Source organism: Fusarium keratoplasticum, chromosome 7 (assembly GCF_025433545.1).
Source record: "Fusarium keratoplasticum isolate Fu6.1 chromosome 7, whole genome shotgun sequence".
In the NCBI taxonomy this organism is placed as follows: domain Eukaryota; kingdom Fungi; phylum Ascomycota; class Sordariomycetes; order Hypocreales; family Nectriaceae; genus Fusarium; species Fusarium keratoplasticum.
Window position 1 is genome coordinate 1482334 of NC_070535.1, and position 27941 is coordinate 1510274.

The following is a 27941-nucleotide window of genomic DNA, read 5'->3' on the forward strand; positions in this document are numbered from 1 at the left end:
TGTTGGGCGTTGTCACATTGAGTCGGGTTCATCAGGAGTAGTTGATGACATTAATGAGCTTGGGGATTAAATATAGTATCTAAACAGTTCGTTTTCAATCCTTATTTCTCTGTGGGCCCTTATCCGCTGCTGGGAGTAGTGTTGGATTGAGGACAGCGCATCTAATAGCCATTTAATAGGCATCAACTATGGATCTAAATTCCGACCAGCTCTACTGATTTCTCCCAGCACTTGATAGCTTTCTCGACATCGTAAACATGAGCCCCATAGCCAGGGATCGACTGTGGGGCAGAAGAATCCCAAGCCTCCGCAATACTGCAATCCTCGAGATATTTGCCACCCTTCCCGTCCAATGCTGAAGCTACTGTAGCCCATACGCTCGTAGCAGCCCCCTGCTCGGGGTTCTTCAGGAGGGACGCAAGGTAAGGATCATTCATGGCTGCTTCCTGTTGATCCCTAGACATGTGCCGTCCGAGGTCTGTCTGGATGAAGCCAGGATGAACACTCCATGCGTGGATGCCCAGAGCACCGTACCGCCTTTCAATCTCATTCGCCATCCATAAGTTTGCCGTTTTGCTTGCTCCGTATGCTACCATGGGTTCATAGTTGCCCTCAAAGTTCACATTGCTCGGGTCAAACTCGCCCCAACGGTGAGCAGCCGAGGACAGTACGACGACTCTAGAACTCTGCCTGTGAGTTGCTGCCGCCAATAGTGAGGGTTGGATGAGATTGAAGAGAAGAAAGTGTCCAAGATGATTCGTGCCTAGTTGTGTCTCGAATCCGTCTTTGGTACGGCCTTCGGGAGTGGCCATGACTCCTGCATTGCAAATAAGGATGTCAAGGGTGTTGCTCTTGGAGAGATACTCGGCTGCACAGGCCCGAACGCTCGAGAGAGAGTCTAGAGCAAGTTCCAGGAGGTGGACACGGTTGCTATTGACTAGGTCGCCGAGAGCTTTGCTTGCCTTATCCAAATTTCGTGCAGTGAGGTAGAGCGTAGCCTCGGTTAGGAAGAGTGCCTTAGCAGTTTCAACACCGATTCCTGAGGAACAGCCAGTAATGAGGACAGACTTCCCGTCCAGTCGCCCTTCCAAGCCTTCATCCTGGATGATCTGCTTGGCAGTGGGGCGACCATCCCCAGGGCCATTTGGAGAACGATGGACAGAATTATAACGTGTTGCCATAATTTATGAGAGAGGAAGTGCTCCTTAACGATGAAAGGGAAAGTCCGAGGTGAGAAATTGATGTGTTAAAATGTGTGAAGACAAGAACTGGCTTCATCAGGTTGCCCTTATATTTCGTCTTCGAGTTGGGACTAGATAAACCTTTTCGGCTTTAAGAGCTTAAGTCCCTCCTACCGGGTCCGTCTACTCCCCGGTCTAAATAAACTTCATTATCCCTGGTAGCTTTTGGCATTGCTTCTCCCACATAACGCCCCATCGACAGGCGGTAATCCCACATCGGCCCTCGGTGATCCCACATTTGCAGACGCTCATCCCTCATGAGCAAGTAATCGATTTATCAGTCATCAAGCCGTGGTATCATTCTAGTATCGATAGACGGCAGAGGCTCATTGTGTCTAGCTCTCTTGTGTCCGTCATCCCTATCCGCTCCGTCCGCTTCCCCCGAAGATTTCCGTTTGGGAGACTGAGTCTGGAGAGGAGGGTGGAAATATGGAATCCCGTTTTTGTCCACTCCATTCTTTGCAGGTTGGCGGTCAGGAACGGTGGCAGAGGGCTGAAGATAGGCAGGGGTGGTGGTTGAGCTGGTTGGTGATGTGTATCTGACCTTAACTGGCGCCAGTTGGAGTCGATTCTCATATGCCCTCACGACTCGCTCCAGCTCCAGTTGCTGCCCATTAGGTTGGGACTTTGGAGACAAGGGACGAATCAAATGTTTGAAATCTCCGCGGGAGCTAGGTGCTGGTCGATGAAAAACGTTGTCCATGGCAAACCAATCCCACACAGGTTCTTTTGGCGATGCCTGCTCGTAATGCATTTCGATGGGGTCAATTACTGACTCTCCCGGAATCATGAAGTCTGTACGGCGTCTGAGGCGCTCTAAATGGCCTTGAATGGAGTTTCTCCTCGAGCTAAATGTCGAGTCGATGCTTGTGCGCTCCTCATGTCGCTCCGTTACGTGTTGTTGCGAAGAAGTGGCTGGCGGAGGCTGTGACTGAGATGCACCCGCTGCATCATCAAGCAGGTAGTGTCGGATCAAAAAACCAGTACTTGTGATCATGGTGATGTTAGTGTTGATTTTCTGATGGTACTTGAACAAGCAAGACAAGAGTGGATTGGGCAACAAGGTATAAGTAAGAGGTGCGAGGGTAGAAGGCTTAGAACAATGCGATTGGGGACAAAGGAGTCGAAGAGAAAGGGGACAACATCCATCCTTTATTTTCCGACCGAAACATGGTTGCCTCTCAAGAAAGATATGATGGTACAAGAAAGTTTTGTTCAGGCAATAACCCTGTGATGCCTCTGTAAGTTTCTGTCTGATAGACTTCCCGTTCTGATGCCTGAAGTATGATTTCTCTCGAAACTTTTGACATGAATTCTCTTCTTGACTTGCTTTTCTTAATACTTCTTTTTCGAGAACAAAGCCAGGCATACATCATGAACACCGACTGGAGCCGTGACAAAGGATTCTATTGTGAACACCGTCAACCAGTCCTTTCACATACAACTGAAACACGCAGTCGCTGTGAGACACTCAAGAAAATGCCCCGAAACATCATAAAGACTGCTCCTTCACGCGAATCGCAATGGGTCTCATAACCAGTGCCGGTGGGAGGGAGTGTCGACGTCTGTATCGGCTTTACATCTTTCTTATTCCTAAATTCAGTCTTCATTCTCTGCATCACGACGTAAGGGTACTTTGGCTAGCCCTCTGTCTCCCACTTCACCATGTACTCGGCGCCAGTCAGACGGATGCGTCACATGGGCCGACAACATTAGCCTTGCGAACTCGTCGCTGGCGGCGGCTTGGCCCGGCAATAATTCCTCCCTCCCAAGCCTTAATGTATGCCCGTTGAGGGCTAGATACACATGTTGTCGCATCCACGACGTTAAAGGCGCTGGTCCTGTGGTGACGCGGGCCTGGACAACTAGAAAAGCTCCAATGCCTATGATGAGCAATATCCGAAAGGCCACCGTGCAGCAACCGATATAGATAACGACCCTTGTCACCTGGGCAGGAGAGAAAGAGATGTATTTACTCTCCTCCTTGAGTGGGTTGTCGTTTTCCTGGACCAGTCCGAGTTTGTCTCCCCAAAACTGGTCGCGAACCGGATGGCTTGGCCTTGACCTCGTTTCGGAGCCCGATCTGTGGAGTTGCTAGCAGCGTAACCCTGACACACCTCGTCGACGAACCACGCGAGCAATGATTAATTGTGAGAAATTATCTGCTCAAGTCAAATACCTGCCCTGTTGCGTCGGAAGTGGCCAAGATGACCACTTCTTCCTTCTGACGCCGACTCCCACCTGTTGCCGACGGCAGTGTCCTCTCGTTCTCACTCTTCTCTCGGGAGTTAAGGAGTTTGTGGAGCTATGTCCCTGTTATGCCACGATTAATACTACATATTGTCGTGTGGAGTTGCCACTAAAATTTAAGTAGCTATTAGCATCTGCTATCTAGTCGCTAACAATCCCGGTGACTCGATCGAGCTTCGCAAGCCCGGTCAATCGCCCCACTGCTAGAGCACTATCAGCTGCAGCCGCGACTTTGGTGTGATTTGGATCTCATCTTATCGCATTTATGGTGGATCAATACGGCAAGGACCGAGACAAGAAACGGCCCCTTCTGCTCGATGCAGTCATGGAGGGTCAGGAACGCGCCTCGCACAGCAGGCTTCTTCAGATGCCCACCGAGATTCTGGCCGAAATCATCGACTTGTTAGGCGACAGCAAGTCGGCTCTAGCAAATCTTGCCCTCGTCAGCAGAGACTGCCGGCAGCTTGCCCGCACCTCTCAATTCGCCGAAGCCACCTTCGACTACAGTGCCCGGTCCAAGGGTCTCTTTACCCACTTGGCGAAGGAAGCCGGGAGTCAAATTACTAAGCCCTCGATTACTGCTTGCGTACGAAGAGTACCTTTACCTCCAGGTGGTTGTCATCTCGTTCAACAGCTGGGTTCGGAAACTCGGGAACACCTATGGGAACATGAGCCCTATAAGTGAGGACGGCGCGTCTCAAGGAATCAGCGGCTTAAAGCTTTCGAAATTTCACAAGAGCATCCAAATTCCCGATAAAGTTGGTGAACAACAAGGACCAGTAAGCAGTGAAGCCAGGTGGGTACTTCGACGGTCATTGAAAGCGAGCTCAAAACTGCAGTCCCTTGATGAGGTGAACGACGAGTGGATTGGTGTGTGGCTTGATTAATGGGGATACTACTACAGTTTTGTTCAGTCGAGGTGGACTGTTCACAAGAGGATAGTTCAACTAGCAGAACCAGAACACATATAGACTTTTCCCCTTAGATCATTTCTCTTCAATCTGATACATCTTGCGATATATTCAATAGTCATTTTCTACACTACAAGCGCCTACGCCACGATGGCTTCATCTCCCAGTCCGCCACGCAGCAAAGTGTAGGGTAACCCATGTACCCAGCCCAGGTGGTTGTTCCGGAGGTAAAGAATATTGGAATGATTCCAAGTCGAGGTTTGGAGGCTCTGAATAGCCTCGCTGGGATTTGCTAATTGAGGTAAATGAGGTTGAGTGCGCCCATTCCCCGTGTAGGTAGTAACTCGTTGATGACCTTTGGCTAGCGCGAGGGGAGTCACGTGTGAAGTTCATCCGCGTCTTCACGAGCAACACCTCAACGAAATTGTGGCTGATGCAATAATCTCCAACGCCATGGTCAACGTCCCCGGCAGAAGCAAAGGTTGCGCGACATGCCGGAAACGCAGGGTCAAGGTGCGAAAAATTTGATTAGTACTATGTCCAGCTATTGACATCCCGCAGTGCGACGAGTCCCTGCCACAATGCCTCGCTTGCGTCCGCATGGGGTTGCCGTGTCCGGGCGCGCGTACCGGGACATTCTTTGTACACGCTGTGCCAAGGTCTTCATCGAGCCATGCAGAGTGTAGTTCGACACCGCGGCTCCCGGGCCCTCAACCATCGCGAGCCGGTGCCTTTGACCAGCTGTTTGTCTCACATTTTGTCGAGTCCTTCTTCGGCACCATGAAACCATCTCCGACTCCAGGAACACCGCCAAAGATATGGCTGCACGAGCTTCCCGTCTTCCTAGCCTCTTTAGAGCCATCATCGGCCAAGCCTGCCATTCGTGCAGCATCGATGATCAGCTATGGCACTCTCGCAGGGGATGTGTCCATCAAGACGGCCGCTCGAAAGTGGTATGCAGAAGCACTACATCATCTTCAGTGCCTCCTTACAAATGGGAACGTCGCTGTTGATGAGAGTATCATTTGCGCGGTCGTGATGCTCATCCACTTTGAAACTTGGGCTGGCACGAGCCAAAAGGCCTGGCTTCGTCACCTCAAGGGCGCGGCAATGTTACTTCAGGTGGCAGGGCCAGAGAGTTGCCGTGATGGTTTCATGCATCAGATATTTAGTCATCTACGGTTCCAGATGGCAAGTATCCCCCATTGTAACTACATCAGAGAGGCTAATCGCTACAAGTTTGTCGCCGCCATGACTGAAAATGAGGTGCCTGTCTTTGCGTCACAAGACTGGATGACAATCCCTTTTCAAGTCTACCCAAAACTCATCTTTGACCAGCTCATTGATGTTCTGTTCAATCTTCTCAAATGCCTTTCGGTTGCAGACCAACTCATCAAATCCGAATCGAGTGGCAACCTGAGATTGATCCTCGATGCTCATATCCGAGATAGCATGCTCCAAGCCTCCGAGTGGTGGTCAGAGTGCATAGAGAACAGCCCGTTTGGACAAATATCACCACAGCAAGGATGTGGCCCAGACGAAGGCCAGCCACTGCTGACACACACATCGGTTCCAGCCGCAGCCTTGTGCTCTCTCTATGATGCGGCAAACCTCATCGCTTTCCGTCTGTTACATCTCGTGTCCCCTTCAGCATCCTCCCATGACTTGCATGTCAGGCAGCATGCACAAGCCATCTTGTCAGCGAGTCACTTCATCGACGAAGTGTCTGGCCCTGCGCCAGACCGCGGGTCTATCATGATAACGTTGCAACTAAAGGTTGTGAGTCTCTGGAGCCCATCATCTGAGCACAGAAATATGGCGCTTGCCTTGCTTCAAAGGGAAAAGCATCAGGGTGGAGGGCTCTCGGATATCGCAGCCGTCTCTCACGAGTACTTTGCTGACGTGGCGGCTTACATTCTTCAACACTACCCTAGCGAGTGAAACCACTCCACCGTGGCTCGGTTGCAAGCCGTTTTATCCCTCCTGACCGGTCGCCGCGCATGAGTATTACGAAGCTCATTATCATCACAGTTGATGATGACAGTCGAGACTGGCTTGAGGCAGACAACCGTTGTCGATCGTGGCGGACTAGCTAGTCTAGGAGAATTGGCTAGACTGGATATCGTTAGCTTTGCGAGTTAGCGGCCTTTTCGCGCATGGGGCTACAGGGAGGTCTCATTTCACATCCAGCTGGAGTCTAAGTCCAGTGATCGCTGTGAGTGAACAGACAATACAAAGAGGCCCTCTTTCAGCGTTGCTCAAAAGCGAAATACTTCATCTTCAGTGTTCCTTCGCAGCTTTACCTTGATACGGGGTTTTCTTCTGCTTCGTTCACTTCCACCACTCCTCCATCCTCACCCGTTCTTTAGAGGTCTGCTTCCTGTCAAGCCCTCGTCTTCTCAACTTTTGGCCCAAACTTTGAATTCTAATTGCCGTCGTACAATCACTATGAGAATCGTCATTATCGGGGCTGGCATCAGCGGATGCGCTGTGTATCTTCAGCTTAGGAAACACCTGAAAGGAGATCCACACATCACCATTTACGAAGCATACGATACTGCCCGAGACACCACTGCAGAGAACCGCGAACAAGGCCCAACGCACTCATCAACCCTCATTGTCGGGGGTGGACTTGCCATAGCGCCAAATGGGCTCGGTGTCCTGCGCCGCCTGGATGACGACCTCCTCCGGGACATCACGCGAAACGGCTACGTTACATCTCACTCCAATCTGAAAGACAAAAATGGCAACATCCTTATGCGAATGGAGCCTGGCCTCGTGTCGGATATGTACTCCGTTGCATGCAGTCGCCATTCGCTTTGGAGGTGCCTTCGCGATCGCATTCCAGATGACCACATCGTCAACAAACGGGTGTTGGGTGTGACTGCCAATTCGGAAGGGAAGAATATTGTTCGCTTTGTCGATGGCAGCGACCCTGTTGAAGCCGACCTCGTCATTGGAGCTGACGGCGTCCGATCCGTTGCCAAAGAGGCTCTCTTCCCAGATGCCATAGAGAATCCGTACCCCCCGAACTATGAGTATGTGAATCATCCCTGACCAATGGCCCATAGCACTCACTGACTCTATTCCAGGGGCCTTGTTGGCATCGGAGGTTTTGTCCCGGCCGACGATGTCAGGGAGGGTGTCGGCAAAGGATCCATCAACTTTGTGTTCGGCGGCAGTGGGTTTTTTGGCTACTTCTTCTCTGACAGTTCTCCATCTGACGCGGAACGTGACTCCCCTTCTCATGTATGCGAGCCGGGTGATTCCCTCGCCTGGTGGTCAACCTACGAGATCAAGGAATGCCCTGATCCCAAGTCTCTGGACATGGATGACGTTATGCGCCAGTTGAGAGAAAGACATGGCCAGTGGAAGGATCCAGTGGTCCAAAGCGTCCTCAAGTCCGCTCACGTTCAGAACATGTATCCAACCTGGACGTCACCGGAGCTTCCAACCTGGGAGCGCCACGGTGTTGTTTTACTGGGCGATGCTGCACATGCTCTCCCACCCACTTCAGGCCAGGGCGCATCTCAAGCTCTGGAAGATTGCGAGACGTTTGCCCTTTTCTTGGCCTATCATCTCAGTGATAGAAGTGAGTTGGACGACTCCTCGAACGATGCATCCCTCAAGCAAGCCATCAACAAAGCTGCCAAACAGTACATGGACCTCCGTCAACCACGTGTTAGAGGTATACTCAAGGCAGCACAGAAGATGCAGAACTCGAAGCGCACGATGGGCGCTATCCAAGAGTATGCAATGTACACGTTCATGAAGGTCATCGGTGAGTTATACCATTGGATGTGCTTCTGGTATGGTGCTTATATGATTGCAGGCTTCTTTCCTAGTCTTGCAACAAAGCCGACCCGGATGGTGATTGAGTACAACATTGCCGAGGAAGTCGCTCGAGTTCTTGGTACTGAGAGCTGAACCTCCAAGCCGGACACTACTGGTGTCAACGTGGAGCTGAGGGTTGGACAATCCACTTGCATCCTGTGATATTGATACAGGCTTGATGAAGGAACCTGACGAAGGCATTATTGTGCAAGTATAGTGGCCTGAAATGGTAAAAGCTTTAATGTAGTGTATTAAGAGTATAATTTGCATCACAATATGACAGATTGACAGTCGTTTAGCCTTTGAATGCTTCATCGAAGGATTCCAAACAGCGGTGAGAACATTCCAAGACTGCTCCCTGCTTGGATTTTCCTGTAATCCGCAACGCAATAAAATCCTCGTCTCGGTCCATAAAGATGAAACCCATTGCCTTGTTGGTTACGGTTTCATCACGCTGTGTTGGTTGTCAACCAACAGCACCGGACCCAGTGACCCTGCTTTGACCACTGCAGTACACGTTATCTTACTCGGCCTTGTCCCCTACATTTTGCTTTCACTTTTTTTCCATGCTCAAAACCTGATTGTCGTCTCCAGTCTCCTCATTGAACCCCCCGTCTCGAATATGATCTCCAGTTTCGCCACATCGCTCATTCTACCCCCCCGAGACGGCAGGCTTGCAGTCGCCGTCCTTGCGGCTGAATCCACCGCAACTACATACCTCATCCATGGGTGTCGCACTGAAATCGTCGACCTAAATGAATGCGATGGGTCCACTGTCACCATGACCCTGGGGCCCTGGGCCCGCTCATCCTCGCCTTCTGAACCTGCCATCACTGGCGCGTTTGACGAGTTCGCCGTCTACGAGAAGGAGGGAAAGAATTATACGTACTCTGAGCACCGTGAAATGAGCGGGACTGTTGCTCAGGCCTGCACTGTTATCGACGAAGGCGCTATTGAGGACCCAGTTACAGAGACTTTAACCCACGAACCTGGGAGAGACAACGAGGAGTTTACATTTGCTCCATACCCTGTTACCATCACCCAGGGTCTGGATCTACTTGTAGCTGCAGAGTCGTCATTGTCTAAGAGCACTGAGACAGACGGTACTGATGACGACGCGCCTGGGGCCACGACGAGCGAGCCAACTCTTACGAGGGGCTCTACAAGTGAGACTAAAGCTTCTGGAAGTGCGGCAGCTCAGGAAGAGACTTCGGCCGGAGCCTCACGTATTCCTCGCATCCTTGCTGCGGTAGCTGCTGTTTTTATCGCGAGTACCATGCTGGTCTGACGGAAGGATTGAACGAGCAAGAAGTCTATAACTGGTGGCGTAGGAGAACGTTTTGGTTTAGATGTTCTGTTTGTATTTACCACCTGATGTCGCTTGAGTGATTAGTTAATATCGCGTTTCCCTCCTCTAGATTCGTTCAACTTGAAGGTTTTGAAGTGACGCTTGGTGGTCATCCGAGTAAATGTAATCAAGTCCTGTACTTGATTCTATTCACAGGCGAGTCCATACTACGCAGCATCAAAGAGGTGAAGCAATGAAAGTGTCTCAATGTTACCTCCTCCACCGAACCTTCGGAATCATCTCGCGTCCCCGACAAAATCTCCAAATTCCAGGAAGCATCATAAGAGCGTACATCCAATTCTGCCCCGTATACGTCGCTATTTCGGCACTTTAGCTCTAAGAACGACAAGAGAGGCGTGGTTAGCAGACTCACCGATAAGATGTATCAAGACGCCTACCAAAATGCCCATCGCCGCACCCACAACCATGGCTACCGGGTTCCATGGCATGGCTTGCAAAATTCTATCCTTGTTTGGCGGATTGAGTTTGATGATCCAAGCTCTGAATGTCATCTCTTCTCTCCGTCCTTGCGTGGTGATCATTGTGATCTTGAACCACAGCTTGTTGACCAAACCGGAACGCAGGAGCAACTCGATCATCAGCCCAATGTTGGCTGTTTGGTTTGCTTTCGAAAGAGGAGGAGGTATAGATCTTGGATTGAGATTTTGCCGAACCAGGACCTTGCTGAGGTAAAGTTGAATGATACTTTGCTTCTGTTTGTAGTGTACTGCGCAGCACCGAATCCCAGCTTCAAAGAATTCTCGTCTGCATTCCAAGAAGAGTCGGATGAACTGCAATTCTGACTCTTCTAGCTTGCGGTAGAAAGCCCTAGCGATCACAAGATCAGTCATATAAAAGACCTCTTCTTCGGTGTTGAGAAATGTCGGGTCGTTTTGAAGCTTCCAGGAAGGATACTCGTACATGCCCCTGAGGATCAAGATGAAAAAGGGCGAGCAGTACAGCTTTTCCATCAAGTTGAGTCCCAGACTGGCTGTTTTAAAATCATCCTTGGAGTGATTCTCGGCATTGGTTTCTTCGGTAATCTCGCTTCGAGAGGGTTTCAGAAGATCTATCGGAAGGGGGAGACTCCCAAAGATGTTCAAGAAGATGTAAGGCTCCTTATCCAAACTGCCGTCAATACGGATTTGCAGCAACTTCTGTACCTCTGTATCGGGCATTGTACGACCGTCAGTTAGAATAAGAATCTTGCTAGCAAGAATGAGGTTGGATGCCATATCACCAATGTTGCAGCCCTTGGAAAAATCCACGAGGCGTTGATGAACATCGACGCGCTGCAAGAAATCTTTTGTCAGGCGATGTGTGTACTTCAGCTGCTGAGAATCACGACTTGCTTTGACAAACCCTCCACAAAGATTGGCAAGCCGACGACGAGCCGAGACGGCACGAGCACTCTGGGCAGCCTCGTCAAAATGCTCCAGACGTGACTTGTAAAGTCTGTCTGCGAATTGAGGGTCCCTGAAGTAGGCGTCGAGGAAGGAGTACCCTATCAAGTCAAGATCAAGGTTGTACTTTTCCAGAAGGTGCAGCATCAAAAGAGTTGATGATACTTTCAGTTGTCCGTGTTTACCATCTCTGATGTTGTCAAGTGCCTTCCAAAGAACGTCATCTAATGTAGGTGGGATAGCACCCAACGGGAGTTGAGCGGACTTGGCTTCTGTTTGGGCAGATAGCCATCCACGAGCATCTTTCATGGCGATCGCAAGCCAGAGAAAATCGCCCCCTGACTTGACAGACACCTCCTTCTCAAGGAGTTCAGCTGTCTCTTGGTTGACATTATCCAACTGATTAAGCCATTGTGTGAACGAACGCTTTGTATCAGAAGATGTGAGTTGGTGTAGGGTCATGGTCTTCTGGGCTGGGAGATGTTCAAAAGCTGGGTCTTCTCTGCTAGCCACGCACAACTTGACGCCCAAGTCTTGCCATGCTTTGAGTTGAATGATCAAATCGTCCTGTCCTGGCTTATTGGGATTCTGGTTCTCGTCAAGACCGTCGATGAAAAGACAGACACAGGTTCCAGACTTGACGGCCTTTTCGAGGATACTGTCGAGTGCTGAGCTCAGTGCGTTTCTGGCGTTTCCACCTCCCCAGTGGGCAATGGACTTGTCATCCAACTCGGCTTCGGATAGCGCCAAGTCAGAAATGAATGCAGGGTGCTGGTCGAGCAAGTCGTGGAGGAGTGTTCTTCGAAGCCCGGTGAGAGTCTGCTGGTCGCCTCCGACCAAGGTGGAGAAGAAGTGTACAAGACAGATGGCTTTCTTCGATTCTGATGAGATACAGTTAGTCATCAGATCTTATTACATGTAAGAAGCACTGGGGACTTACTGGATCTCTTTTCGAGCTCCCTCATCGTTGTAGGATGACTGAACAAGTACTCCATGAGGATGGTCTTCCCTGATCCTGGCTTCCCTCGAATGTAAAACGTCCCTCCCTGTGATGCAAGCCAGTCCGCAAAATCATCTCTAGTTCTGTACTTCAACATCTGTTCCTCATCTCCAACCTCATCTTCATCGACGCCAAAAGCCCAGGGAAATATTCCTCCATAGGGCGTCAGCTCCTCTTGAATCTTGGCAAGCTGCTCCTGGACCTCATTCCGACGATGCCGCATCTTGTCGTATTCGAGAATGCTCAAGACGCAAAATTTCCGGATCCGCCAAAGTTCTTCTTGTTGCACTAGTATAAGCTGTTGGATCCGCACGTCCCCGTGCACTCTGGTGCAAGCGGAGAGGCCTTCGTTCAAGGATTTGACGACATCTTGGATGTCACTGTGCCCTGTTTTGACGTTTCTGTCGGACATCAAATCAAACAATCTGTCGATTTTTGGTCTATTATCAAGTCAGCGACGTGGCTTTCACGCCGGATCACTTCCGGAGGCTAGGTACCTGACAAAGGAAGTCAGCGTCGCGATGATGTGATCTTGGTAACCATGGAGATCGTTCTCTAGCTGTAGCGCTTCTTCGTCGCGGCGAATGGTTTTCCCAGCCTCTAGGAGCCCTGGCCATGCTGCTTCTCGACCCTTTAGCCCTGCCTCTTTGAATTCAGTGATGATGTTTGAGAGCCGCCTTGATAGTTCTGTGATTTCCCTGCCAAGTCTGCGCAGATCTTTGTTGTCGGGGCTCGAGGGGCTAGAGCCATTGAACTTGTTGTGAGCATCTGATAGCTCGCTTATGACATCCCCAACAGTTTTATGACCCACCAATCCGCCGATTTGATAGGTATCTCGGGGGCCTTGGAGGAGGTCAGTAGTGCAAGCAAGGAAGCAAATGATACGAGACGCCAGGGCAGTTGCTTGGACAGCCTCTGTCGCGACGTGCAAAGTGTTCATAGGGATAGACATTTTATCTTCGTGATGCCCAGGACGAAATCGATTGAAGTGGTTGAAAGTCTTCCCGCGTGAAGGACGCGACGTTTGAGAGGGACAGTCCGGGGAAAATGTCACCTGATGCCGCCAAGCGTTTCAAGTTGATCCTTCGCCTTGTCTAAGCCCCCAGTGTCGCTAGGGTTGTTCAATGCGACAACCAACGGAGGGTTGAATTGTGGCTAGCAACCCTGGTTCCTTTAGCGTTGCGCTGTTCCATATTGATCACCCAGCTCCTCAGTCGACCTGGACACTTTTTTCTTATCTCAATCAGCCAGACTGATGGAGGAGCTGTGCAACTTAATGAGGGCGTCGCTGGTATCCATACGTCCCAAAGGCCGTACTCATTGGGATCAACCCTCCCAACAAGCCAACTAAATACAACAGTATCGCATTCGAAATGGCACAAGAAAGCAGTTAAAGGTCAAAGCTATCCAGCACTGAGAGGGGCGAGTCTGCAAAGAGCTACAGTCATCTCAAAGAGAATTGACTGGCTGACGTCTCGCGCCACATCCGAGGTCTCGACGTGTGTTCAACACAGCTGCTGAAACAAGAATGCTACAGTTTGACAAGTATGCTAACTAGTAAAATGGTAGGCGGATAGAGGGATCTAGACTAGAGTATGTATACTCAAACCACGAGCTCATCGCACCTTTACGTGCCCACCCCTGGCCAGCGAGACTCGCTCAGTCCCCTTACTATTGAATACTTGCTAAACTATAGCGGATCGAGAGTCGCAAGGAGTTCTCGAGCTTGACAAATATCATTACTGATGGTGATACTAACTGTCACCTGTTTTACCTCCCGTCTCGCGCTTCAAACCAGGTCTGAGCTTTAATCAGGCGCTTTGAGTCTAGACCGATAAGACTGGCGTTAAATCCGATACAGACATCAGCGCCGAGAGTCTTACAAGCTTAGATGGCTTAAGAGCATTTGTTCAAGCCCACTAAAAAAGAAAAACGTTTTTCCCCCCACAAGGAGAATTTTTTCTTCCCTTCTTCAAATAGCGCCGTGACATTATTTCCATCAAGACCTTTCAACCTTCATTTCTCCACCTATCCACTGCAGATTCTCACCATGCCTATCTCTAAGAAGGACCGAGTACGTTTAGTAATATTTGCTTGTTGGTGATAACCCGCTTACTCTAGCCGTAGAGAAACAAGGAGCACAAGAAGGCCGACGCTGCCGGAACTCGAGCTCCCGTCAAGCGAAACGGACTTCCTGTCAAGCCCCCCAAGCCCACATCAATCGTGAGTTGATCCTCTGCTCTATCATTTTATAGCACTAACGCGTTGGGCCTGTAGTGCCAAAACTGCCGGAAAGAGATCGTCAACACCAACAAGCTCCAGCTTGAGGTGCACGCCGAGACTCATGATCAGAAGCTCTGGCCCAAGGAGAAGTGCTGGCCCAACGACTTTCCCTAGATTTTGACCAGGGAGTATGGTAGACTACTAGCTGAGCCGGCGACGGCGAACCCCCAGCAGACAACGGTTTTTTTGCGTGGGTGGTCATGTTGTATCTACTTGGGGATTTTTCCTTGAGTCTAGCCTGTCATTTTTACAATAAAGCGCGCGTTCTTAGATGCATGTAAGAAAGGAAAGGGTGCCATTGTGAATGCTGCTCGAAGAAGCGGTGTAGCCAGAGTCGAGCAAAGAGAATCACTGTCAATAGTCGGGAGCGTGATGTATCTGTGCCCCGATCACGCAGTCATTTCTTCAGGGGGCTATCCAAGTTGCACCAGGTCGTATGACTGGTTGACAAAGACTCATCTACAAATAGAGGATACAAGCCAACACATCCACCCCAGCCTCTCACAGGCCGGAAAAGGCAGCTGATAGATTGCCCAGCATTCAGCTCTCCCCCAGATGGGTCTGAGTGGAGGAGTCGGCCGCCGGACAAAGAGCGCTGTATGGACAGCTGATGGACGGGCCGAGCATATCGTAAGCCGGGGGGTCGACTTCGAGGCCACCTGCTTCAGGGACCTTTGATTGTGGAAATTTGAGATCTAAAATTGACGAATAATAGCTCAGATGCTTGCATTTCAATGCATTTTCTCCTGCATACAACTTCTAGAATCTGACGTGAGAGGTGGCTTATGTCAGACAAGCGTGCCGAGACGGGAGCCAAGATTCAGCCCCGACTCTTCGTGTAAGTGGTCCTCGGCACTTGATTGCCATAGACAGGGCTGAATTATAAAAATACTACATGTCGTGAACCTCCTCAAGACTTACAACTCCAAGACTCAGCCAACACACAAGCACCTCTCTCATCTACTCCAACTATTCTACCTCAGCCAAAATGAAGTTCACTTCCATCGCCGCCCTCCTCTTCGGTGCTCAGTCCGCCACCGCTCTTGAGTATGTCTACCTCGTGAACTCCCAGCGAGGCAACGAGTACTCCAGCGGCATGGCCTACTACGGCGAAGGCCACACCGCCGCAAACAAAGCTCGACCCGACGACTACACCGACGTCACCCACGGAGGCAACATCCACTGGGAGGGACAACCCGTCAAGGGTAAGGCACTTCATCATATTCTCTACAAGCGAAACAGTAACTAACTCTGAAAGGAACCTTCGGCACTGGCGTCACCTTCACATCCAACATCTTTGCCGACGCCGCTGGCAAGAGAGGCAACGCTTGGACCGGAACGGGAACCAATGGCTTCCACAACTTCAACTGCTACAAGACTACCAACCCCGGATCGCCCGCCTATCTTCTGTACACTGTGGATGGATGGAATGTGTACAGCATCTACTGGTGCATCAACAACGCTTGAAGGCCGTGATATGATTGTAGGAGGATGGAATGGTTGGAATAAGATTGCCGAGGTAGACAGCTTGCATCTAGAGGTTGGATAGACTCTTGAATTAATTCTGTCCTATCTTTTCCGCTTTTATAGCCGTGTTATTTGTGTCGATTATTGAACGCTGGTAGCCGCCTTGGCTAGACGCCAGTCTTCTCGGTGAACTCCAAATCGGTTGGCATCGGAACATGCTCCATTTTCCTTTCAAAGCTCGTCATCTGAGAAAGAAAGAAAAACACCATTCAAAGGAATGTGTAAGAAAGAACTGTCTGATACAAGAATATTCTCAGCCTTTCATTGTCACGAGTTTTGTCGACAGACCCCCACGACCAAGCACGCCATCCCCACGTCTCACCGCTACCATAATATCCTGACTTTGGTGGTCAATGGAATTTGTCACAATACAATGGGGTTATAAGTGAAACGCCCAAAGCACTCCAATAGTAAGGTGGGTGGGGGTGCCTCAGGGGTACAAAGCAGTCTAACAGAGATGGTTCGGCAAGTCTGTCCCTGGCGAGCCTTCATCTGAACTCTGAAACGCTTATAGGTGTCTGCAATCTCTATTGTAGCTAGGGTCTATCGCAGACGACTAGATTCTAGGCCGAATGTTCACATCCTTTCTGCATAAGACTCACGGGCTACTATCTTGTTTTGCGAATGCCCAGTCCAGGTCCTATTTCTCCAGCGCAGTATGGTTGTTGCAAGATGACGCAGCGTTCATGGACAGCCGGGCTGCGGAACTTTATATGGCTCTGCCCCATAATCGCCATGCAGCAAGAGCCGCGATGAAAGGGAGTCGTATCTAGCTGTCGGTGTCGTCAAGAGGCAACACAAGATGGAATGGTTCCGCAGCTTCGTCTGTGGCATGTGGACAGCGTTACATGTAGATCACAGCTCGATAATAACTCCCAGACAGAGAATAAACCACGTAAATTGGCCTCTCGGACGATATTTTCGGAATATCGGCGTCCCAGCGCTAAGCGAACCACTTGCAAAGTAGCACTACCAGCTGAAACGGCATTGATGGACGTCATGCGCGTGCCAATTGATCGCCTCAATGCAAGGGCGTGATGTCATTGCCGGCGGAAGCTCGAGGTTTCAGACCAGACCCATCGCGGCATCTGGAATACGAGGAGAAACTGGGGATGGTGACGTTGCATCTTCCCCATATTAGGTCCACTTTGGTGGTGATCGACAAACGAGGCGACTTATACAGGCGAGATGAGGCATGAAGAAAGAAATACGAGCTCCCTTTTGCAATTCTTATAAAGTCCGAGTTCCGTCTGCTCCAAATCTTTAACCCATCAAGCCTCAAGCACAGATCATTGAACAAACCACCAAAACATATTCCTTACTCCCAATCCAATGAAGTTCTTCACCGCCGCCATTCTCTCCGCCGCTGCTGTTTCAGCAAGCCCGGTCTTCACCGTCTCCGACTTCTATGCCGGCTGCATCCCACACAGCACTCAGTGCAGGTAAGTTGACTCCCACTCCAGGACGCAACACTCACACTAATGTGACCGTCAGCTACTCCTTTGGTGTGATTCAACCCGGCACCATGGAAAAGACACCCGTGCAGTGCAGCATCATGCTCGGCGCCACCAACGGCGGCAATCTCCCCGACGTCGAGGACGGCGAGTGCAAGGAGTCCTCGCGGACGTTCAACGTTGTCCGAAGCAGAAGGGGTCTCACCCTCACCGTGTCACAGCCCGTCACTCCTTCCAGCAACCAGACCGGCGAGCACTTTATTCCCAACAAGCAGATCGACACATCCAAGGAGCCCAATGCTATGGTTCAGACCTACAAGGGTCCCAAGAACTTTGATCTGAACTAAAGGCAGGGAGCGATAGAGAGCATGTACGATATCGGATGGATCTGTGGATAAACGAAAGATGGTTTTATTAGAGTTATTATGAGCAATAAACAAACATTAGACACAAATATCCATTCGGAGACCAACCAATTGTGAGCCATTAGTGTACACTTCAACAACACGCTACCGATTCTTATCACCATGGCAGGATGGCGGTTCGAATGACAAATGGCCACTAAGTGGCACCACAAGTAGAAGAAAATATTGTATTTAAAAAGGAGAGAAAAGGCCTCGATGAGTGGGATACCAAGTTAACAAAGAAGCATTCCCAGGCTCCTCGTGGACAACTAGTTTCTACACTATCAACCGAACCCCTCCCAGAAGTTGAACGAAGAGACATTATTGACAACGGGTGTCATCCTAGCCCGTCTCGTCAAAACATATCCATCTATCCAACTCTGTGCCTGCTCATTCAAAACTTGTGGTTAAGAATCCTCTGAAACTTCTTAACCGACCTCCTGATCTTTGACTTGGTGGAATCGTATTCAGTATTCTCATAGAGGCCGAACCGAACCTCGAACTCACCGACTTTCCAAGTGCGCCACACGCCCTTCCACTGGTCAAGAAACTGCCCCTTGGCTTCCCTGACGATTTCTCTCATGTTTACCGGAATCTCAAGCGGCCTAAGGTACACAGTCCCCTCGGGAAGGAATAAGTAACTGCGACCGTTGAGGGTGGCTGAAAAGGCATAGAACTGGTGGTTGGGCAGTGGCCTCGGGCCTACGTCCAAGCAGTTGTAGATGTCAGTGAGGCCACCAGTAAAGGCCTTTACCGCGCAGTTATTGCACTCAACTGCTAGGATGCCACCGCATTCAGGAGTTGTAGGCGGAATCTGATTGAACTCGTCAGGGTTGGAAGGCATGGGCATACCATAGCAGGGATCGCCACATCGGGGATGCTGGAGAGGGCCTTGGCATGATGGGCAGCTGTATTGGCCATGGCGAAAGCGATCTTTGAGGCAACAGTAACCGACCATATGTCCGCAAGGTAGAATATATATGCCATGAGACTCTTGCATGGGTCGATCATCTATACCGACAGTCATGTGTTGTTTGCACGCTACGCATCTAATGTCGAGACGGCACAGTGCTGAGGGATCCTTCCAAATGGTGTTTCGGAGCTGATACCAGAATCTTGCAGAGATGAGAGTGGGCAGCATTTTCTCTGTTGGGTCCGTAGTGTTGTTGTTTAACAAAGTGATTGGGCAAAGAGTGCAGTCCAGCGTGGATCGAGGAGGCAGAGTGTTTTTCGTGTGAAGAGTCTAATTTCTCACAATCCACACCGTGCTGGGTCTTTATACTCATTCATATGAAGAAGCTAATTGGGCTTCCAGTAGTGTTCACGAGGACAAGGCGATGGATTGGTTGAACTCAGTTAGAAGTTAACTCTGTTCAGTTAAGTGAACAGCAAGGTTGAGCTAGTAATTAACCGCTCTATTCTTTGTTTACATTAAATGACTATTGTTCAGACCAATCATATCAAAGATCGCCATGGAATTTTACATTCACCATCACTTCTGAGTCACCTCAGTCACGGCATCACCAAGAAGAGGAGCTTCAGCCCCGACGGTGCAGTCCGCGCAGCAGCCTGAAATCAAGAAAAAATGTCTTTCACTGATGCCATTTTAATAAAGGTTCAATCTTTGTCCACATCTTGTTCGTCGGAGTCTTCGTTTGCAACGCGGCCTCAGACTATTGTCAGCCGCCCAGGCTTGTCCTCGCACTTCCAAAATGTCCGACCCGCGCGCGAACATCGTTTGTAATCTACGATCGGCATTAGGCAACAAGAGACGGATGAATAACAGAGCCTTGACAAAGCAATCCTCGGACTTGAACGCGATTGGCCCATTATTGCGCAAGCTGACGCACTCATCAGCCACTCCCACCGGCCGAGCTGCGTGGCTTATCCCGCACAGCGTTGCGACGTCCGAGATGTAGCCTTAAGTCCGTCAGCATAGTGGACATCGCCGTGGAGCGCCGTGGGCTTGGCAATATCAAGATTCATATATAGAGAGTGCCCTGAATTGTTGTTCAAGATTTAATAACAACATTCAGCATCCAACAACAGACAAGATCGTAACACAAACCTCCCCCTTCAGTCTTACACATTCAACTCAAACTTCACCATGGCGACCTATCTCATCACTCAGGCGACTGGCAAGCAGAGCCAATACATTACTGAGCACCTTCTCGCAACTGGTGCCAAAATCCACGCCGTCGTGCGAAACCCCGACAAGCTTCCTACGGTTCTTCAGCGCCCTGAAGTCAAGATCTTCAAGGGAGAAAGCACCGACCTTGAAGCTGTCTTTCGGGCTGCACAGGGTTGCAAGGGAGCTTTCCTAAACACTTTCCCTATTCCTGGTCTGGAGACTCAGCAAGCCAAGACCATCACCGAAGCATGCAAAAAGGCAGGCGTTGAGACCGTCGTCGCATCGACCTCTTTCTTGACCGGGGATAAGGAGGTTTGGGACGACAAGGAATCCGATGAAATTGGCATCCGCTCTTACTATCAGTCCAAGCACGAGGTCGAAGAGGTTGTCCGCAACGCCGGCTTCAAATACTACACTATTATTCGCCCGGGTTTCATTCACTTTGACTTCCTTCTGCCCAACGTCTATGGCAACTTTCCTGCGCTACCAGCCAAGGGGGAACTTGACCACGCCTACAACGACAACGCGACCATGATTTACACCGATGCCAACGACATTGGCAAATACGCCACGGCTGCCTTCCAGAACCCTGAAAAGTTCAACGGCCAGGCGATTCAGCTCGGCAAGAGCAACCTGACTCTAGAGGAGACGCGCAAGATCCTGATTAGGATCACTGGAAGGGAGGTTATTTCAAGGAGGCGCACTCCGGAAGAGGTTGAAGTGGCAAAGGCTGCAGTCCCGGCTCAAAAGTTCAATCTTTGGGCCAACATCAGGGACTTTAGCCCTGCTGCAGCGGAAGCGAAGGAAGCGGAGGTCAAGTTTGGTATTACATTCACTACCTTGGAGGAGGCTTTGCAGAGGGATAAGGCTCGGCTCCTCGAGTGTATTCCCGCCTAGGGTACGTTCTGGAGGGGGACGAGCGACCCTGGTCTTGATCTTAAGTTGTGGTATACACACTACCTAGCTACATGTTGCATGACTGGCGGTGATGTGCCCTGTAATCATTATTTAATATGAGGTTATCCACAACTATCCTAATTCACTCTTTTTGCCGGGAAGAACTTTCTTAAAAACCATGCTAGGCCCAACACTTCGAACACAGCTCCCGGTCAAATATTGCCCCCAGGCGAAGAGTTCATCAACAGAGAAACCCCAAAAGACTTCATTCAATACCCATACTATCTCGCTTGACGCTCTTTTGTCTTCTTCATGCTGGCTATCATCTGGCGCAGTAGTCAACAATGCTCTTGCCGGTGGAGTGACATTCCTCTCCTTAGGCCCCCTGAAGTTGAGATTCCTCACCCAAAATAGCAGTGAGTTTGAAAGAGTCGACATGTGTGAAGAGGGCTTTCCTCTCGGTGAGGGCGGGGAAATTGCCTTTTCCAGCTGCTGTAAGCGTTGCAATTCCATATCACAAGCAGGAGATGTCATGGTTGAACTCGTTTGAACACGTTAGAAAAATTCTCAGGTCATCTGTCTTGCGAAGTGTGCAGAATGGAGAGGCTATTATAGAAGTTGCAGGAAATATAATTAACTAGAAAAGTGTTCAGGCACCATGCACCGTAAGGAGTTTCAACTTTGTCGTTGTCTTCTTCGTTCATCAGCTACCTCTGTCCTTCTCCTCCTCATTCTGGCCACCGCCTTCCCCCAGGATAGTCTCATGACACTACGCATTCCCTATTGGGCTCTCCAGGGGCCAATCTTGAGTAGTTTTCAAGGCTATGCTGTAGGCGAAACAGTCCACGAAAGTTGGCCTGGCGGAGAAGCTTGCAATCTGGCTCATGCTCTCTTCTTTGGCAGGACTATCGAACAGTTAGCAAATCCTCGTCATTTCTTTTAGATATGGTGTCTCGTACCTCACCACAGTACCGGAAGCAGCGACATCCCTTGCATACCCGTAGTGCGTCTGATTCCTTGCTGCAGCCATGGCAGCGTCTCTTCCCCTCAACATGGGATGTATAGAACCGCACTCTGTCACTCAAATAGAGTAACTCCTCAAGTTCTATAGGTAGTATCTGTTCCAAATTTACGTTAGCATAATCATGAGAAAGGTTCATCAGGGGTTGGAATGCAGAAGTACCTTCAAAGCGTCGAGCTTGTCAACTACAATCCCAGGTAGCCCGTCCATGCTTTCGTCCTTCACGGGGAAAAGAATCAAAATAGTATGCCCTCGCTTTACCATCGAGCGGTCAAACGTGTCGCCAAATTCCGACGTACGGAGCAAAACTGGCACCTTTTTCCAGTTCTTGTCCTCGACAGTAACTTTCAGGTCGCCGCCGTCACCCTCGTCCACGTGCAGAATGTCGGCCAGGAGAGCCCAATACTTCTTTGGTTGGCAGTTGAACGCATCTGTAGCCTCAAAGAACTCAGTGTTAGCTTCGTGCTCTCCAGGAAGATCGTTGAAGCAGGGAAAGGTTGGTGTGCACCGCAGGTCAGCGAACTGCAACTCACGAGGTTTGTCCCTTCGCCACAGCCAAATCTCAAAGTCGGGGGTCGGAAATCCTCTTGGGGCGTCTTCGATATTAGTCTTCCACTTTTCAGTCTGTTTATAATCCTGGTGTGTATAGGGGTGGTGGGACAACTGCTCCAGCTTCTTAACCATCGCACTGTCGTTTCCTTCAACAGTTCTTCGGCTGTGCAGTGCTCTGTCAGCAAATACCTTGGCCCTGGCCTGATCTCCATGAGATATGGCAGTCAAAAAGGCGTCGTAGTAGGCCCTGGGAATGCTTACATCGCGAATGCCCTCATTGATCATGAGAGTCAACATTTTATGCACCTTGTGGAGGTTGTCAAGGGGGTTCAAAAGATGAGCCATCGTACTGGTGACTTCATTCTTGAGCCTCTGAATCTCCTCCAGTCTAGTGTCACTCAACTTCCGCTTGGTGACGGGCAGGGAGCAGAGAGAGCATAGACATTGAAAGCGACAGTTAGCCTGAAGGGAGGCCTGTCTGGTCTTGTAGCATGCCCGTTTCTTCAAGTAGCTTATGGTGATCTCTTCTCCTTCTTCAATGTCCCAACATGCGTGGAAATTTAGTTTTTTGATCGAATCGTTCCAGGTCTCCTGCGCGTTTGGGTGGCAGCTATGATTGAACCGAGATGCCCGCAAGAAGACGCCGCATGTAGATGAGCTCGGGCCCAAAGGAAGAGCATTCGTCAAAGCAATGCCAACCTCGTCACTTTCTTCTGGATACGAGTCCCACAACTCGAGATAAGCCCTTTTATAGACTGGGGGATAGGCGGCAAGCTTGGCAGCAATCGACACCCAAAGTTGATATTTGGTGGCCTGAGGTTGATCGACAGAGACAGCTTCTCGGGGCAGCCGGACAATTGGCGCCTCAGAGAGAATACGGGTGCCTTTGGGGATCTTGCTGGCTGCGACGATGCCATAGCCCTTGCCGGGCACGAGCCTAATCTCGTACACAGGGTTATCATAAAGCAGTTCTTCCATTTTTGTGCGCTGTCCGGAAGAATTATCGAGTAAGCAGTTTCCTTGGTCAGGTTGGTGGAGTTGATGAGAAGAGTTTACTTTCAACGGAGATCTACGACGGTAGGAAGGTGTGGTTGATTCTTCATTCTTATGCAGTAGGTACAGGAGAACCGAGCAGGTATTTTGGTTGTTGTCCTCACGCAAATTCTTTGTTCTATACTGAGCAGTATATCGACTCTAAACAGAGTATCGGTCACAATAATGAGGAACATGGTAGTACAGCCCGGGATCAAACCCCAATCTTAAAACAGCAATCCTTTGTTCTTCACTACCTAAGTAGACACAGGCGCGGTGCTTGGGTAGAAATCTCTAAGCACAGCCTTTTTGGTCGTCAAACATAAATATTTGTCTATATATCTAATGGCATGCTATTTAATGAGCCAACACTGCCTCTAGCGGGCGTGCAGCTCAAGCCAGTGAGCGTCAAGAAGAACGAATTCAACCGTTTGGCAAGTAATATGTACACGTAAAAATTTACATCCCACCCCTTCAGCTAGACTTGTACGCATAAAACTCCCACTCAATGCAGCCGTACTCGCTATTGTCAATGTACTTGCCACCCAGAGTCTCACCATTACCAACCACGTCGCAGCTGGCGAGTGTGCCCAGGGCCTTTGTGCAGTACTCGTGCCACTGGGAAGGGTCCATGGTTGTCTCGTCCTTGCAGCCGTCTTGGTTGATGTTGACACGACTGACCCTATATGTCACCTCGACGTCGTAGTCGAGGAGACTGTAGACGCGCGCCTCGGAGTTGTTGGGATCGACGGGCCAGTACTGACACATGCCCTCGATGACCTTGTCCTGTTCGCTTCTGGGAAACTTCACGATGTCCGTTTCGGCATCTTCGGGGTCGTAGTAACAGCGGCAATCCTTGTCATCTCCCTCCCCGTCCTCAAGCTTGGGAGGATCGTTGGGGCAAGTGGGTTGCGAAGAACCACCGTCGTCGTCGTCATCGGGGTTACCAGCAGTTCCCTTTTCAGCCCAGAGCTTCCAGTCAACGCAGCCATACTCGCCGTTGTCAATGTAGTGACCACCTCTGCTCCTGTCCTTGTTACTGAGCACATCACAGCTAGTAAGGACCTTCAGAGCGTCGCGGCAGTAGTCGTCCAGGTAGAAGGGGTTAGGGCCATTGTCACAGCCCTCTTGATCGACATTTGCGCGTGTCACCTCCATATAGATTGTGATACCTTCATCATCGATGGGGAACTCGGCTCTCTCAGCTCCTTCAATGCGGTCTCCGTTACAGAAGTGCTCGATAGCATCGTCTTGAACCTTGGTGGGGAATGAGACTTTATCGGAATCGTCACCGTCAGCCTCGTAGGAGCAGCGGCAGTCTTCATCATCCCCTTCTCCGGCCTTGAGGGTGGGCACAACGGTGGCACAGGTCTCGGCAGGGTCTGTATTGGTCGGCTTGGTGACTTCGAGGCACGAGCAAACTCCAGCGACAGTTAAGGGGTTCAACTTGAGGCAGACAGGGTCGTTGCCATTCTCACACTTGATATCGCAATCGCTGTCCTCCATACAGGAAGCTCCTTCTGTGGTAGCCGCGGGCAATTCCTCGGTCGTCGTAGTGGCCGTGGCCGTGGCCTGTCCGAAACTGATGCAGGAAGTCGACGTCACACACAAGCCGCCCAGACACTGGGGGATCTCGGTGCTGGATATGCAGTTGAAGATGCCAGTGAGGGTAGGGAGGGGAGGCAAGGTAAGGTCTCCAGAGGCTGTCTCGGAGGCCGACGACGTCTCGGTGGAGGTCTCTGAAGCTGATGTCTCGGATGAAGTCGTGTCCTCACGGTCAGGGTTGTCCAGGGGACACTCCTCTCTCTTCTGGTTCCCTTCTGGGGCCAGAAGCTGCGAAGTCGCGGGGCCCCATTTGTCCTTTCGGCCATCAATGGGACCACCTTCGAACCAAGCTCGCCATTCGGCCCATCCTCTACATGTCTTTGCCGGGTGGTATTGGATCAGGGCCTTTCCGCGAGCAGTTGTCTGGTCAACGTCACCAAGCATGTCGATCTGCTCCTCCAAGGGCAGTAATCCCCTTTGACGTTGCTCCTCGAGCGCATTATTAAGTACCATCGGCGCGTAGGGGATCGTCTCGATGGGAACATCCTGGCCCAAGATCGTTCTGATGTCATTCTTGAGTAGATCGATGAGAGCACCGTAATAGAGGCCCCTGTCTGGCCTAGGGTCGAACTTGTTGTTTTCCAACTGTAGATCCGTAAAGTAGGGGTGGAAGGTGACATCGAATCGAGGCCATGGCCGGGAATAAGGGGCCATGATATAGACATGAGTGCCCACCTCCACCGCACCCTCGTCCTTATCTCCAAACACGACACCCTCATCGCCGTTATGGGGACTCGCTATCATTTCAGCAAGCGCAAACGGGTGGTACAGGTCGCCTCTCCCGTGGCCAAAATGGAGGCTGGGCAACGCGCCGTTGAGATAGGACTGGTGGTCGTTGAATGTATTCTCCCAGATATGACTGGCCCATGCACCACGTTCTGATACCACGACGATGGCTGTACATCCCCACAGACCTTGGACAGCAAGACTGGCTGTCCTGCTCCCGAACAGGATGTAGTTGGACGTGGTGGCGTCAGGTGGATCGAGGGGGAACCAGACGAGTTCAGGCGTGAATGTGCCAGGGTTGAAGCGGTTCTGGTACGCATCGCGGACCATGGTGATAACAAGCTGCTTCTGCCTCTCCGGTAAGCTACCCTGAAAGTCGCTGGGTTCGATCCATTCTCCCTTGCTTGGGTCTCCGCGCTTGGTCAGGTTAGAGACAAACTCTTGATCCAAGGACCTCTTCTGAGGGAGCGAGGCACACGCTGCTGCCCCGCATATCTCGGGCCCACAAGTCGGTTGCGTGTCCTCATCCTCAGTAGCCGTCGTGGTGGTTGTGGTTGCTGAGTTGGTGACACTGCAGCCCGTGATGGTTGTCCAAGCAGTGGTGGAGCATCCGGTGGCAGGGTCGGTGCCGGTTCCTGTTGAGAGTCAGTTTTCGCTTGTTGAATAGAAGGCTGTGATTGCCATCTCCTCTACCGACCTGTGACAGAGCAAAAGACACTCTCATATGTAGCGACGACCGAGGTGGTGCAAGATGAAACCTCGTCAGTTGAGCTGGAATCGTCGTCGTCGTCATCGTCGTTGTTATCATCAGAGCAGTCTCCAATCTTGGCTCCAAAGATCTCGACACAGAATTCAGGGGTATCGATCTTGACATTGGGAGGGCAGCCCCAGCAGACCTCAGGAGGTCCTCCAGTGGGGATGATGACTGTTTATCTTAGTTAGTCATGAATCGATAAATGGGCAGTGAGACCTACTTGGAACAACAGTCTCGTGGTCACTTCCAGGAGACGTGGTAGTGATCATAATAGGGGTGGTGAATGTAGTATCGACAGGGGAGAGGGTGGCTCCAGGAGGCAACGTGGTAAACGTCGGGATATCCGTCGTTGTACCCTCCGGCGGCTGGGTAGTAGGACCTTCATTTGGGTTGGTAGAAGGTGCGCCAGGAGGCTCAGTGGTCTGGTCTCCTGGACTGGCGGTGGTGGGCGCTCCAGTAGGCTCGGTGGTAGCCTCTCCTGGGATGTTGGATGTGGGTTCACCAGTAGGCTCGGAAGCACCGCTGGACTCGGATGATTCCCCAGATGCGGTAGTCTCTGTAGCAGCGGAGCCACTGGTAGTGAGGGGAATGGTGTTGCCGTTCTCATCAGTAGTGACGGTCACCGTGTTTCCAGCCTCGTCGGTAGTGACAGGAACAGTGTTTCCGGCTTCGTCTGTCGTGACAGGAATAGTGTTGCCGGCCTCATCCGTAGTGGCGGTAACCGTATTGCCGGCTTCATCGGTGGTGACTGGGACAGTGTTGCCTGCCTCGTCTGTAGTAACGGGGATGGTGTTTCCAGCCTCATCTGTCGTAACTGGAATAGTATTGCCAGCTTCATCCGTGGTAACTGGGATTGTGTTTCCGGCCTCGTTAGTAGTAACAGGCACCGTGTTCCCGGCTTCATCTGTAGTGACAGGAACAGTATTGCCAGCTTCATCCGTGGTGACGGGAAGAGTGTTGCTGTTGGTCGGGACCGGGATCGTATTGCCTGCCTCATCGGTCGTCACTGGGACCGTGTTACCCGCTTCGTCTGTTGTAACTGGGATCGTGTTTCCAGCTTCATCAGTGGTCACAGGGCGGGTGTTGGCATCGGTCGGGATCGGGATGGTGTTCCCGGCCTCGTCGGTAGTCACTGGAACGGTATTTCCAGCCTCATCCGTGGTCACGGGGATGGTGTTGCCCGCTTCATCAGTGGTGACCGGCACCCCAGTACCATCGGTAACAGGGATAGTGTTTCCAGCCTCATCTGTCGTGACAGCAGTGTTGCCACTCTCGGTGTTGGCAGGGACAGTGTTGCCGGCTTCGTCAGTCGTGACTGGGATGGTGTTGCCCGCCTCATCGGTAGTGACAGGGATAGGGTTGCCGGCAGTGTCAGTCGAAATGGGAGTTCCGGGCTCATCAGTGACAGGAAGAGTGTTGCCAGCTTCATCAGTAGTGACAGGGACACCACTAGCGTCGGTGACAGGTATGGTATTTCCAGCCTCGTCGGTCGTAACAGCGGGAACAGTGTTACCAGCTTCATCAGTGGTTACCGGGATGGTGTTTCCAGCCTCATCGGTGGTAACAGG

The 27941-nt window shown here is 50.9% G+C and overlaps 11 protein-coding genes across 11 annotated transcripts; 7 read left to right on the plus strand and 4 right to left on the minus strand.

Moving 5' to 3' along the window:
- Positions 1-194: 194 nt before the first annotated feature.
- Positions 195-1181, minus strand: NCS57_00963700 (uncharacterized protein; the record flags this gene model as incomplete). The annotated part of the gene is made up of 1 exon (XM_053059406.1): positions 195-1181. One exon carries the CDS (start codon positions 1179-1181, stop codon positions 195-197), a length of 987 nt encoding a protein of 328 aa, XP_052911477.1.
- Positions 1182-4855: 3674 nt separating this feature from the next.
- Positions 4856-6343, plus strand: NCS57_00963800 (Zn(2)-C6 fungal-type domain-containing protein; the record flags this gene model as incomplete). Its single annotated transcript, XM_053059407.1, has 3 exons — positions 4856-4915; positions 4964-5593; positions 5642-6343. 3 exons carry the CDS (start codon positions 4856-4858, stop codon positions 6341-6343), a joined length of 1392 nt encoding a protein of 463 aa, XP_052911478.1.
- A 507-nt stretch (positions 6344-6850) lies between these two features.
- On the plus strand, positions 6851-8329 carry NCS57_00963900 (FAD-binding-3 domain-containing protein; the record flags this gene model as incomplete). The annotated part of the gene is made up of 3 exons (XM_053059408.1): positions 6851-7440; positions 7495-8183; positions 8235-8329. 3 exons carry the CDS (start codon positions 6851-6853, stop codon positions 8327-8329), a joined length of 1374 nt encoding a protein of 457 aa, XP_052911479.1.
- Positions 8330-8858: 529 nt separating this feature from the next.
- NCS57_00964000 (uncharacterized protein) lies at positions 8859-9524 on the plus strand (the record flags this gene model as incomplete). Its single annotated transcript, XM_053059409.1, has 1 exon — positions 8859-9524. One exon carries the CDS (start codon positions 8859-8861, stop codon positions 9522-9524), a length of 666 nt encoding a protein of 221 aa, XP_052911480.1.
- A 270-nt stretch (positions 9525-9794) lies between these two features.
- NCS57_00964100 (uncharacterized protein) lies at positions 9795-12939 on the minus strand (the record flags this gene model as incomplete). The annotated part of the gene is made up of 4 exons (XM_053059410.1): positions 9795-9901; positions 9958-11868; positions 11928-12427; positions 12485-12939. The coding sequence occupies 4 exons, from the start codon at positions 12937-12939 to the stop codon at positions 9795-9797; spliced, it is 2973 nt and encodes a 990-aa protein (XP_052911481.1).
- A 1035-nt stretch (positions 12940-13974) lies between these two features.
- Positions 13975-14384, plus strand: NCS57_00964200 (uncharacterized protein; the record flags this gene model as incomplete). Its single annotated transcript, XM_053059411.1, has 3 exons — positions 13975-14061; positions 14115-14210; positions 14265-14384. The coding sequence occupies exons 1-3, from the start codon at positions 14038-14040 to the stop codon at positions 14382-14384; spliced, it is 240 nt and encodes a 79-aa protein (XP_052911482.1). The 5' UTR covers positions 13975-14037.
- Positions 14385-15258: 874 nt separating this feature from the next.
- Positions 15259-15737, plus strand: NCS57_00964300 (uncharacterized protein; the record flags this gene model as incomplete). The annotated part of the gene is made up of 2 exons (XM_053059412.1): positions 15259-15475; positions 15529-15737. The coding sequence occupies 2 exons, from the start codon at positions 15259-15261 to the stop codon at positions 15735-15737; spliced, it is 426 nt and encodes a 141-aa protein (XP_052911483.1).
- Positions 15738-17129: 1392 nt separating this feature from the next.
- On the plus strand, positions 17130-17598 carry NCS57_00964400 (uncharacterized protein; the record flags this gene model as incomplete). Its single annotated transcript, XM_053059413.1, has 2 exons — positions 17130-17239; positions 17292-17598. The coding sequence occupies 2 exons, from the start codon at positions 17130-17132 to the stop codon at positions 17596-17598; spliced, it is 417 nt and encodes a 138-aa protein (XP_052911484.1).
- Positions 17599-18049: 451 nt separating this feature from the next.
- On the minus strand, positions 18050-18576 carry NCS57_00964500 (uncharacterized protein; the record flags this gene model as incomplete). Its single annotated transcript, XM_053059414.1, has 2 exons — positions 18050-18469; positions 18508-18576. 2 exons carry the CDS (start codon positions 18574-18576, stop codon positions 18050-18052), a joined length of 489 nt encoding a protein of 162 aa, XP_052911485.1.
- Positions 18577-19762: 1186 nt separating this feature from the next.
- NCS57_00964600 (NmrA domain-containing protein) lies at positions 19763-20683 on the plus strand (the record flags this gene model as incomplete). Its single annotated transcript, XM_053059415.1, has 1 exon — positions 19763-20683. The coding sequence occupies one exon, from the start codon at positions 19763-19765 to the stop codon at positions 20681-20683; it is 921 nt and encodes a 306-aa protein (XP_052911486.1).
- Positions 20684-21842: 1159 nt separating this feature from the next.
- Positions 21843-23234, minus strand: NCS57_00964700 (SET domain-containing protein; the record flags this gene model as incomplete). The annotated part of the gene is made up of 1 exon (XM_053059416.1): positions 21843-23234. One exon carries the CDS (start codon positions 23232-23234, stop codon positions 21843-21845), a length of 1392 nt encoding a protein of 463 aa, XP_052911487.1.
- Between the last annotated feature and the right edge of the window lie 4707 nt (positions 23235-27941).